The following is a 12,922-nucleotide window of genomic DNA, read 5'->3' on the forward strand; positions in this document are numbered from 1 at the left end:
CCTGTTCTTTGCCACCCTTTTTCACTTTCTTATTACAAAGGTGTTTTTCCTTCTGCTTGGAAATTTGCTTATATCCAGCCAGTTCCTAAAAACAGTTGGCAAATTACCCATTTATGGACAAATTCAATGGAAAAGTTCGGTGAAACAAAAGAAGTTGCTCCAGACATCTTAAAGACTTTCGATCGTTTTTGCCATAAAGGTCTTCTAAACAAGCTTCCATCTTATGGTTTGCCAAATGTTTTTTGTAATTGGTTATCCAGTTTTCTCTCTGAATGCACACTGAGGATGATGGTAGATGGCTCTCTCTCTTCTGACTTCTCCACTAATGCTGGTGTCACTCAAGTTCAGTTCTTTCCCTCTTGTATATTAATGACCTTTGCCCTTTGACTGGAAATCCTATCCATAGTTTTGCCGATGATAGCACATTGCATTCCAGTTTGAGAAACCATGCCCTGCTCAAACAGCTTCAATTGCTCAAATATCCACTACCAATTCCTAAAATGCCGATCTCTAGGTAATTCTCCATTGGGGCAAAAACAACTTAGTTGATTTCAATCCTTCTAAATCTCAGTCTTGTCTTATCTTACAAAAAAGGATTCTTCAGCTACTATGCTTATCTTTGGTGACACTCCGATTTCTAGGCAAGATGATATATCTCTTTTGGGGATTACCCTGACTTCTAATCTCTCTTGGCACAAGCACATTACAAATATTGCTTCCTCTGCAATAAAAAAACTTGGTTTACTCTTTCGTTCTCATCGTTACTTTTCTTCCAAACAGCTGTTCACTCTGTACAAATCGCAAATCTGTCCTACCATGGAATATTGTTCCCACATCTGGGATGGTGCCCCCAAAACCTCCCTCAGGCTTCTAGATTCCATTCAGAAGAGGGCAGTTGGGTTAATTAATGACTCATCTCTAACAGTCTCTCCACTTGCTGTCTCATAGATGTGTTTCTGCTGCATGCCTTTTTCTACAGATTCTTACACAGGCACTGTTCTTCTGAATTGGCTTCTATATTTCCCGCTCTCTCTCTCTTTCAAAACAGTCTGAACACATGCCACCACCAGCCAATGTCCGTTTACTGTCCAACTTCAAACTCACAGAACCAACTTTTCATCTTCCTCGTTTGTTCATTCAGCTGCTACTTTCTGGAACAACCTTCCTTCATACATATTTCCTGAAAATTACAGTCTCCAGAAGTTCAAATCTAATGTCAACAAATATCTTCTTTTGTCTTTTCAACCTCCATCCCAAGCACAATACTAAGTACTATAGGTTCTAATACCTCTCGTGTTTGGGGTTTTTATAAAAAAAAAAAATGGTATCTCAGGTGGGAGGTAGTATATGTTGACAACACTTGGACAAAACAGATAGTTTAGCTATACTGCATCTTTGAAACTGATTTTGTATATTACACAGTTGTGCACATTGAACTTCTTTACAACTGTTTTGTTCTGGCATTAATGATAATGCCAGAAGTTAAAATGACACAAGTCAAAACCAATTTTTCCATAGAAACAGTGATATAATAAGGGATTACTTTCCTCACCAAGGGTCCGATATGCAAAATTTTTATAGATTAAATACAAATAGAATATTTGATTAATTACAAACTTGTTTTATTTAATCAGTTTAATTAGTTTATTTAATCAATTACAAAGTATGCAATAATACTTATTTTAATGTGGTTTTGTTTGGAAATCTGAGTTTTGAAGCTAAGATTGGAATTAGTAGATTTCTTTAAATTCTTTCTGCAAGAAATGAGATAGAGCAGGCCCTCGGTATAACGCGGTTCGCTTTACTCTGATTCGCTATAATGCTGTTCTTATATTATAACCCATATCTGACTATAATGCTGTCACAAATCACTATAGCGCTCTTTTACAGATTGCATTTTTGGCTTATTTAGCGAAATCGTTTCATTTAATGGAGTCGATAGCTTGAAAATGAATAGCAAAACAGCATTAAATTTCCCATGCCGACTTGAGAAATTTTCCCACACTCAGCGAAATTTTATCGCACGCTAATTTAATTGCAGTACAGTGACTGTAGTTCCGAGATCTACATTTGATCTACATTCCGAGGTCTACGAGTGACTGTAGTTACGTAGTTCCGAGATCTACATTTTAAAAAATGATCAAGTATATTGCTTGTAATATTTGCGTTATATGCATATATCCGAAGTCTATTCAACACCCAGTACAGTATTAGACATCGTGTGTAGCGGACAGTTTACTCGAACATTGTATCATAATTATTTGGTCATTGAATCATTTGGTCCTTGAGGTTGTCACAGGCATTCTCTCAGATATGCCAGACAAGCTGTACTTGCTACCTGTGAGTCTAAAACGCTGATGGAACTGATATTCGGGTAACACTCAAGTCAAGTGAACCCAATTTCGGCGAAGTCCAGACAATCTGTGACAGACAAATCCTCTGCTTGCACCTTCATGATGGTGGGGCTGTTAGTAATCCTGGGTATAACCTCCATGCACAAGTACATGGTGGGTGACCATCCAGGTGTGAACCAACGTAAGCAGAGGTCTGAGGTGTGGCGCCCACACCACATGGAGGAACACCGCCCCTCTATGTTACCAGGCAGTACTAGGTGGTAGGTGACTCTCATCAACCGGTGCAATTCCACCACTTTGCTTATTGGAGGCTTGAAGTGGTGGAACCCATGTTTAGTCTCTACAGCTAAGTTCCGGTCACCCCTTCCCCATCCATCACTTCCATCATGCAGTATGATTGATGACTTTTGAGGTTATGATGAACGTCGTAGCGAGATCCAATATTCCTTACATTTCGAGGGTACAGCTCTAAAACAGTGTTTGCAGGCCGGCTGCTAGTTAGTACACCGGACCGAACCTATTGGTAACTCTCTAGGAGGCTTCCGGATCAGCTAGTGTATAATCTTGCTACCTCTACTCTGCCAGATAGTGACTGGAGGGAGTCCGAGAAGTGTGTATGTGGGGAGCATTGTCGGGGCCACGTTATGTCAAGGATCTGGGTGTATTCTTACCACGTGTACGCCATATCCAAAAATTTCATTACTTCATACAGCATGTCCCACCCACTTTTTCTTACTATTGAATACACCATGAATTGTCAAACTAATAGAGCAAGCTTATCTGCGAAAAGATCTAAACCTCCCAAACACTTCCTAATTCATTTCACAAATATACGTGGTCTCAATTCTAATCTCAACGATGTCCATTTCCACTTGCAGTCTGCCAAACCCCATGTACTTTTTCTGACAATTTTAGTTATCGGTTGATGCAACTACTGCTCATCTCAGATCCCCAAATTATTCGCTGTATGATTCCTTTCACCTCAAAGGTGGTACTTGTGCATATGTCCGTTCTGATCCTGTCAGAGACTTGGCAATTTGGAATCTCCTCTCTTTGATCTTCTCTGGCTTAAAATCTCTCTACCTCATTGTGCCAAATTCATCTGTTGTCTCGACCATTCTCCCAACTCCACTAATCACTTGGAGCTCTTTGACTTTCTCTCTTTGCAACTTGACTTTCTCCAGTCCAACTTTCCTAACAGTGAGATAATTTTCCTTGGTGATTTTAATGTTCACAACTGCAGCTGGCTTCCATTTTCTAGTCACACAGACCCAGCAGGTCGAGATGCTGAGACTTTTGAATTACTGATGATCTTGCACAGATTGTTCATTTACCTACAAGAACACCAGACAATCCTAATCATACAGCCAATATGCTTGATCTTTTTCTCACTAACAACCCTTCTAAGTACATGGTCGAAGTGAGAGGTCCTTTAGGCCCTTCAGATCACAACTTGGTGATTGTCTCTTCTCCAATAGAACCTTTATCTCATGGCTATTTTTAATCTCATGTTGTTTGGCATTACAAGAATGCAAAATGGGATGACCTGCGAGACTTTTCTTATTTTCCTTTGTCGTATCACTGTTTCAAAAGTTCTGATGTCAACGTTTGCTCAGATCGTGTCAGTGAAATTATTCTTGCAGGAATGGAATCCTTTATCCCACACTCCACTCTAAAATCTCATCCTTTATCTAAACCTTGGTTTTCCAATAAATGTGCTAAGGCTGCTCAAGAGAAGAATGTTGCATATCGTAATTGGCTTGTTTCTAATTCTTCAGTTTCATTTTCTGCCTACACCAAAGCTTGCATCAATTGTAAAGCAGTTATTAACCAGTCCAAACTAGCGTTTGAACAGGCTAAGAGTAGAAAACTTGCTTCTTGCCCTAATGGTAGCCGAGCATTCTGGTCTCTTGCCAAAGCTATTGGCTGCAACTTTTGCCCATCTCTGCTCCCACCTCTGTCCAAACCAGATGGTTCTGTTGTCACTTCAGCCAAGAATAAAGCTGACCTACTAGCATCCCATTTTTCTTTCAACTCATGCATTAACGATCTTGGTAAAACACCTCCCACTATTCCCAACACACTCCATTCAATACCTCCTGTGGTCTTCCATCAAAAGGATGTCAGAAGGATTTTGACAAATCTTGATGCTAAGAAAGCTCCAGGTCCCAACGGTATTTCTCCACTTGTTCTCAAAACCTGTGCTCCTGAACTTACTCCTATTCTTTGCCGCCTTTTTTCACTTTCTTATTCCAAAGGTGTTTTTCCTTCTGCTTGGAAATTTGCTCAGTTCTTAAAAAGGGTGACAAATCCCTCCCATCCAATTATTGTCCCATTGCAATTACTTCTACTCTTTCAATTAACCGCCAAATTTTAAACTACCTAGAAACCTTCCGTCTGATCAACGATCACCAGTAGATTCCGTCAGTGTCGATCTACTGATATTCTGGCTTATGTTACCCATTTATTGACTAATTCAGTGGAAAGTTTCGGTGAAACGCAAGTAGTTCCTCTTGACATCTCAAAGGCTTTAGATCGTTTTTGGCATAAAGGTCTTCTAAACAAGCTTCCATCTTATGGTTTGCCAACTGTTTTTAGTAATTGGTTATCCAGTTTTCTCTGATCGCTCACTGAGGGTGATGGTAGATGGCTCTCTGTCTTCTGACTTCTCCACTAATGCCGGTGTCTCCTCAAGGTTCAGTTCTTTCCCCCACTCTTTTCCTCTTGTATATTAATGACCTTCTTCTATTGACTGGAAATCCTATCTATAGTTTTGCCGATGATAGCACATTGCATTCCACTTTCCATTTTGAGAAACCTTGTCCTGCTCAATCAGCTTCAACTTCTCGAAAATCTGCTACCAATTCCTTAAATGCCGATCTTCAGGTAATTCTCCAGTGGGGCAAAGACAACTTAGTTGATTTCAACCCTTCTAAAACTCAGTCTTGTCTTATATCTTGCAAAAAGGATTCTTCTCCTCCTATGCTTATCTTTAGTGACACTCCGATTTCTAGGCAAAATGATATATCTCTTTTGGGGATTACCCTGGCTTCTAATCTCTCTTGGCACAAGCACATTACAAATATTGCTTCTTCTGCATCTAAAAAACTTGGTTTTCTCTTTCGCTCTCGGCGTTACTTTTCTTCCAAACAGCTGCTCACTCTGTATAAATCGCAAATTCGCCTTGCCATGGAATATTGTTCCCACATTTGGGGTGGTGCCCCCCAAAACCTCTGTCTTCTTGATTCCATTCAGAAGAGCGCAGTTAGGTTAATTAATGACTCATCTCTAACAGAGTCTCTGCACTCGTTGTCTCATAGACGTACTGTTTCTGCTGCATGCCTCTTCTACAGATACTTCCATGGGCACTGTTCTTCTGAATTAGCTTCTATAATTCCTGCTCTCTCTTTCAAAACAGTCCGAACATGTGCCGCCACCAGCCAACATCCATTTACTGTCCAACTTCAAACTCAAAGAACCAACTTTTCATCTTCCTCGTTTATTCATTCAACTGCCGTTTCCTGGAACAATCTTTCTACATACGTATTTCCTGAAAATTAATCTACAGAAGTTCAAGTCCAATGTGAACAAATATCTTCTTTCGTCTTCTCAACCTCCAACCCAAGCACGGTACTAAGTACTATAGGTTCTAGCACCTCTCGTGTTTGTGGTTTACATAAAAAAAAAATTAATGCAGTTACAGTTTCAAAGAGTTAATAATTGTGGATAAGAATGAAAATGCAACGTGTGGAAGACTATAAATATAAAAAAAGACTGAATTTGAAAATTAAATTAGACGTTTTGAAGACGAATAATGGACGAATTCGTCTAATAGATGAATCTATTAGACGAATATATTCCGTTCAACGACAAGCGGATGTGTGCCATAATTTAGGATTTTCAAGTTTAACTGTAAGAACAATTATAAAAAATAAAGAATTAATTTTAGCAGCAGGAAAGACAGCTGTTCCACTGCAAGCAACTAGGGCTAGGCGGGCTATTAGGATTGAAATGGAGAGACTAACTAATTTAATTGAAGATAATATCCAATGCAGAATTCAGTTAAGTTAAATATTGTAAAAAAAAAAAAAAAAAAAAGAGAGAGGGAGAGTGAGATTAGCCTATATGATGATCTGAAGAAAAGTCACCTAAAAAAAAATGTGGAACAATATAACACTAGTAAGAGCTCTTTTAATAGACTTAAAATCCAGGGAGAAGCCTCAAGTGGAGATCAAGGAGCAGAAACTTTCAAAAAAGAACTTGTTAAAATTATTGAAGAGACGTATTATGTGCTATACTTCTCAACAAGTTTTTTAACATAGATGAAGCAGGACTCTTTTGGAAACAAATGCCTAAAAGAAGTTTCATATTGAAAGAAGAAAAAAACATGCCAGGTTTCAAAGCAGTGAAGGATCGTTTGACTTTGTTGGGTGGTAACGCTTCGTGGGATTTAAAATTAAAACCCCTTTTAGTTTACCAGGAAGAGGGCCTAAGTACAGCCCAAAATCGACAAATTTTTCATGATTAAATTCCTCAATTAAATTAATTTAGATCAATTAAATTCATGATTTTAAATGGAATTTTAGGTTTAATTTTGATACATAAGCGGTTACCACATAATTATATACGTATTTAATGCAGAATATTTTATATGTACAAATATTTGAATATTAAATATTTTGACCGACATTTGTGCATCTTTTCACTACCGTTTATTATTGATTAGGAAATATCCTATGGCACCAACTGCAACTCACAAATACATATGTTACCTTATGGGAAAGCAGTTCTCACTTAGTGCAGATTCACTTAGCGCTCTGTTTTTCTGGAACGAATTATCAGCGTTAAGCGGGAGTCACCTGTATCTTGTTTTCTCAGTTCTGTCGTTTCTCAGAACAACGATTATTGACAGTTTAATTACTACTTTTTTTTTTACCTATTATTATTTTCTTCTTTTAATCAAGGTTAAAATCTCTCCATTATAGTAGTTTGCAAGTGATATTTATAAAAATTTTCAGCTTTTTTCCCATCTTAATAGCAAAATGCCTTTGTGTGAAATATTCTGATCAGATAAATGTATATATATTTATACAGAATTTTTTTTTATAGTAAAAGAATCTGCACTAATATTGTTACAGACAGTGCCAACTCATATAGAAGTAGATTCCCTTCAAAAAAAATTATTAAATGAGGTAAGGTACTCCTTAATTTCCTTTATTTCCCTTATTGATAATTAAGTGCTGTGATAATGCACTGGTATATAGAATTTAGTGTAGCAATTTGATATAAAGTTTTAATATTGGGAAGATAAAATATATGATAAAATTATCAGCTTATAAATTTTCAGCACATCATTCTTGATCTCTTACAGTAGTATGCAATAATGAGTTTTCTAAATTGTGTGATATAGAGTAAATATGGATAGAAAAAAAGGCGGATCAAAAAGTTCCGAATTTATTTATTTATTATTATTTTATTTTTTTTTATGGAAACCCCAAACACGAGAGGTATTAGAACCTATAGTACTTAGTAGTACCGTGCACGAGTTGGAAATTGAGAAGACAGAAGAAGATATTTGTTGACATTAGACTTGAACTTCTCTAGACTCTAATTTTCAGGAAAAACATGAAGGAAGGTTGTTCCGGAAAACTGCAGTTGAATGAATAAACGAGGAAGATGAAAAGTTGGTTCTGTGAGTTTGAAGTTGGACAGTAAATGGATGTTGGCTGGTGGCGGCACTTGTTCGGACTGTTTTGAAAGAGTGAGCTAGAATTATAGAAGAACAGTGCCCGTGGAAGGATCTGTAGAAAAGGCATGCAGCAGAAACAGTAAGTCTATGAGACAGAGAGTGGAGAGATACTGTTAAAGATGAGTCATTAATTAATCTAATTGCCCTCTTCTGAATGGAATCTAGAAGCCTGAGAGAGGTTTTGGGGGCACCGCCCCACATGTGGGAACAATATTCCATGGTAGTTCAGAATACAGAGTGAACAGCTGTTTGGAAGAAAAGTAATGCCGACAGAGAGGGAGAAAACAGTTTTTTTTTTTATGTAGAGAAAGCAATATTTGTAATGTGCTTGTGCCAAGAGGGAGATTAGAAGTCAGGGTCATCCCAAAAGAGATATCATATTGCCTAGAAATCAGAGTATCACCAAATATAAGCATAGGAGCATAAGAATCCTTTTTGTGAGATATAAGACATGACACCAGCATTAGTGGAGAAGTTAAAAGACAGAGAGCCCTTTACCATCACCCTCAGTGAGTGGTCATAGAGAAAACTGGATAACCAATTACAAAAGACATTTGGTAAACCATAAGATGGAAGCTTGTTTAGAAGACCTTTATGCCAAACACAATCGGAAGCTTTTCAGATGTCAAGAGCAACCGCTTGTGTTTCACCAAACTTTTCCATTGAATTTGTCCATAGATGAGTAACATAAGCCAGAATATCACCGGTGGATCGGCAGTGATGGAATCTGTACTGGCAATCGTTCATCAGACGGAAGGTTTCTAGGTAGTTTAAGAGTTGGCGGTTAATTGAATTTTCCATTACTTTAGAAAGAGTAGAAGTAATTGCAGTGGGACAATAATTGAATGGGAGTGATTTGTCATCCTTTTTAGGAACTGGCTGGATATGAGCAAATTTCCAAGTAGAAGGAAAGACACCTTTGGCATAAGAAAATGAAAAAAGGTGGCAAAGAACAGGAGTGAGTTCAGGACACAGGTTTTGAGAACAAGTGGAGAAATACCATCAGGTCCTGGGGGTTTATTAGCAACAAGATTTGACAAAATCCTTCTGACATCCTTTTGACGGAAGACCACAGGAAGCATTGAATGGAGCATATTGGGAATGATACATGAGTTGAAAGAAAAATGGGATGCTAGCAGGTCAGCTTTATCTTTGGCTGAAGTGACAATAGAATCATCTGGTTTTGACAGAGGCGGGAACAGAAATGGGCAAATGTTGCAGCCAATACCTTTGGCAAGAGACCAGAATGGTTGGTACCATTAGGGCAAGGAGCAAGTTTTCTACTCTTAGACTGTTCAAAATCTAATTTGGACTGATTAATAACAGCTTTACAATTGTTGCATGCTTTGGTGTAGGCAGAAAATGAAACTGAAGGATTGGAAACAAGCCAATTACGATATGTAACATTCTTCTCTTGAATAGCTTTATCATATTTATTAGAAAACCAAGGTTTAGATAAAGGACGAGATTTTAAAGTGGAGTGTGGAATGAAGGATTCCATTACTAAAAGAATAATTTCACTGACACAATCTAAGCAAATGTTGACATCAGAAGTTTTGAAACAGTAATCCAACCAAGGAAAAGAAGAAAAGAAATTTCGCAAATCATCCCATTTTGCATTCTTGTAATGCCTGCCAAACAAGACGAGGTCGGGAATAACCATGAGATAAAGACTCCATTGGAGAAGAGACAATCATCAAATTGTGATCTAAGGTGCCTAAAGGACCACTCATTTCGACTGTGTACTTACAATAGTTGTTTGGAAGAAAAAGATCAAGCATGTTGGCTGTATGGTTAGGATTGTTTGGTATTCTGGTAAGTAAATTAACAATCTGTGCGAGGTCATTAGTAATTACAAAAGCCTCAATATCATGACCAGCTGGATCTGTTTTCACTAGAAAACTGAAGCCAGCTGGAGTTGTGAATATTAAAATCACCAAGGAAAATTACCTCACTGTTAGGAAAGTTGGACTGGAGAAAGTCAAATTGCAAAGAGTGGAAGTCAAAGAGTTCCAAGTGATTAGTGGAGTTGGAACAACAGATGAATTTTGCAGAATTGAAGTAGGGAGATTTTAAGCCAGAGAAGATTGAAAAGAGAATATTCCAAATTACCAAGTCTCTGACAGGGAATATTGGAATGGACAAGTACCACCTTCGGAGCGAAAGAAATCGTACAGTGAATAATTTGGGCAACTGAGATGACCAGTGAGTGAATCAACTGATAACTGAGATTCTGTCAGAAAAATACATGGAGTTTGTCAGGCTGTGGAAATGGACATCATTTAGATTAGAACTGAGACCACGTATATTTGTGAAATGAACTAGGAAGTGTTTGGGAGATTTGATCTTTTTGCAGATAAGTTTGCTCTATTAGTTTGACAATTCATGGTATATTCAATAGTAAGAAAAAGTTTGGGTGGGGGGAGGAAACATGCTATATGAAGTAATGAAATTTTTGGATATGGCATACACCTGGTAAGAATATATCCAGATTCTTGACATAATGGCCTCGAAAATGCATCCCGCATACACGTTATGTCTCTCTCCATTCACTATCTGGCAGAGTAGAAGTAGCAAGATTATACACTGGGTGATCCGGAAGCCTCCTAAAGAGTTACCAGTAGTTCAGTCTGGTGTACTAACTAGCAGCCGGCCTGCGAACACCGTTTTAGAGCTGTACCCTCGAAATGTAAGGAAGGTTGGATCTCGCCTTGATGTTCATCATAACCTCAAGACATCAATCATATTGCGTGATGGAAGAGATGGGGAAGGGTTTACTCTGGGGACTAAACATGGATTGCACAACTTCAAGCCTCCAATAAGCAAAGTGGTGGTATTGCACCAGTTTATGGTTATCTAACTAGGTGGTATTCACTGGTTGAATGACTGTCATCGACCAGTGAAAAATTCAGTGTATAATTATCTGTAAATCTTATATTTAAACAAATATGAGATTAATAGATAATTATACACTGAATTTTTCAAAATAATGACTGGCTATTTACACATTTTTGCAAGGTTTCAAAAAGTTAAGTTCTTTTTGCAAACTGTCATAGTTTCCATAACTTCTCTTTTACTGGAAAAGTCTTCCTTTTAATGAATTCTTCAGTGTTTTTGGGGGAAAAATAATCAAATGCCAAAAGGTCAGGTTAATAAGGAGGACATTGAAAGACATTTATGGAGAGTTTGGAAGGACATACAAAAATTGTTGTTCCATGAGTAGGTGTGGTATTAAGGAGTAATTTCCAAATTTTCCTTGTCCTCATATCAGCTCTGTTCCCTCTTATGGAAGGACATACAGAAATTGTCGTGCCACGAGTAGGTGTGGTATTAAGGAGTAATTTCCAAATTTTCCTTGTCCGCATATCAGCTCTGTTCCCTCTTATTGCATCTCATCAGTGCTTAATGATTTTTTTTTTTTTTTATGAAAACCCCAAACACGAAAGGTATCAAAACCTATAGTACTGAGTACTATGCATGGGTTGAAGGAGAAGTATGGGGGGGGGGATGCCGGAAACTTTGCTCTAGAGACTAAACATGGGTTTCACCACTTCAAGCCTCCAATAAGCAAAGTGGTGGTATTTCACTGGTTGATGAAAGTCATCTACCACCTACTGAGTGTATTGTCTTAACAGTGTGATTGTAAATTCATAAAGAATTATACCCTTAATTTCAAAAGATATTATATGATGTTTTTAAGAGTGTGACTGTAAATTCATAATGATTTTCATGTTTATAATCAAAAAATAATTCTAGTATAGCTTTATCTTTAGACCTCAATAGTTTACACACAAATATATAAATAGTTTATTTATATGCGTGTTATATGTATTTTTTTTTATTTTAATTATTTTTTGTGTAGGTTGAAGGTGTCTTAGCAGTTCATGAATTTCACGTGTGGCAGTTAGCTGGAGACAGAATTATTGCATCTGCTCACATCAGATGCCATAATTTGCATGAATACATGCAGATTGCAGAAAAAGTCAAAGAATTCTTCCATAATGAAGGAATACACTCTACAACAATACAACCTGAATTTGTTGATCTTGAGGTAAATTAAATTTACCTGTTAAATCTCAATTAAGTCTTTCAATTAAATTTTACCTAGTTAGATTCACTTTCGGCATTTGATTTTAAAAGTAATGTAACTTTTTCAGCCAGTTAAAAAAAAAAAACATGTTTGTAAATTTAAAGACTAAAATTAGTTGTTCCAACATAAATATGCATGTGCAAGGTGTGATCAAAAAGTTCAGTCAGGGACTGGCTTTGCACTGTTGTAGCGAGTTGTGAATTGCTGCAATGTGTTCAGTAATTTATCTAGACATAGCAATGCATGAATCACCTATTAATCTGCAATCAGTCTGAATAATGTGCATTGAATAGAAAGTGTTTTGTATTTCACATTGCATTTTAAAATGAGTGATTTTGCTGAACAGTGAATTGCATCAAATTTTATTTCAAATTATGGAAAAGTGCAATGGAAACTCATGAAGTGTTAAAAATATCTTTTGGAAAAGAATATGTTGTTAAAAGCTTTTCAGTGGTTTGCAGAGTTTAAAGAGAACCACTTCTCTCAAAGATGATTCTCCCTCTGGCCAATCTTCGACTTTAAAAACCAGTGATTGAATCATTCATATTCATGATCTGATCAGGAGTGATTGATGTTTAGTGGTCCATGAAGGTGCTAGTGAAACTGATATTTCTTATGGGACATGTTAATCAATTTTAACACAAGACTTAGAAATGTGATGTGTTTCAGCCAAGGTTGTACTTTGCATCTTCACTGACAATCACGGAGAGTGGTGAGTTCTCATATGTG

General features: G+C 37.3%; 1 protein-coding gene across 1 annotated transcript in view; it reads left to right on the plus strand.

The window, feature by feature from the left end:
- LOC150077353 (proton-coupled zinc antiporter SLC30A1-like) overlaps window positions 1–12,922 on the plus strand; it is a 169,359-nt gene that overhangs the window by 141,926 nt on the left and 14,511 nt on the right. The window contains exons 6-7 of the mRNA XM_090386856.1: window positions 7,464–7,546; window positions 11,966–12,154. Of these exons, the coding sequence (XP_090242982.1) occupies window positions 7,464–7,546; window positions 11,966–12,154 (272 nt within the window). The remainder of the gene's footprint in view (window positions 1–7,463; window positions 7,547–11,965; window positions 12,155–12,922) is intronic.

The sequence above is a fragment of the Mastigoproctus giganteus genome, chromosome 12, assembly GCF_048544385.1.
Source record: "Mastigoproctus giganteus isolate SK-2022 chromosome 12, ASM4854438v1, whole genome shotgun sequence".
NCBI classification, from domain to species: Eukaryota; Metazoa; Arthropoda; class Arachnida; order Uropygi; family Thelyphonidae; genus Mastigoproctus; species Mastigoproctus giganteus.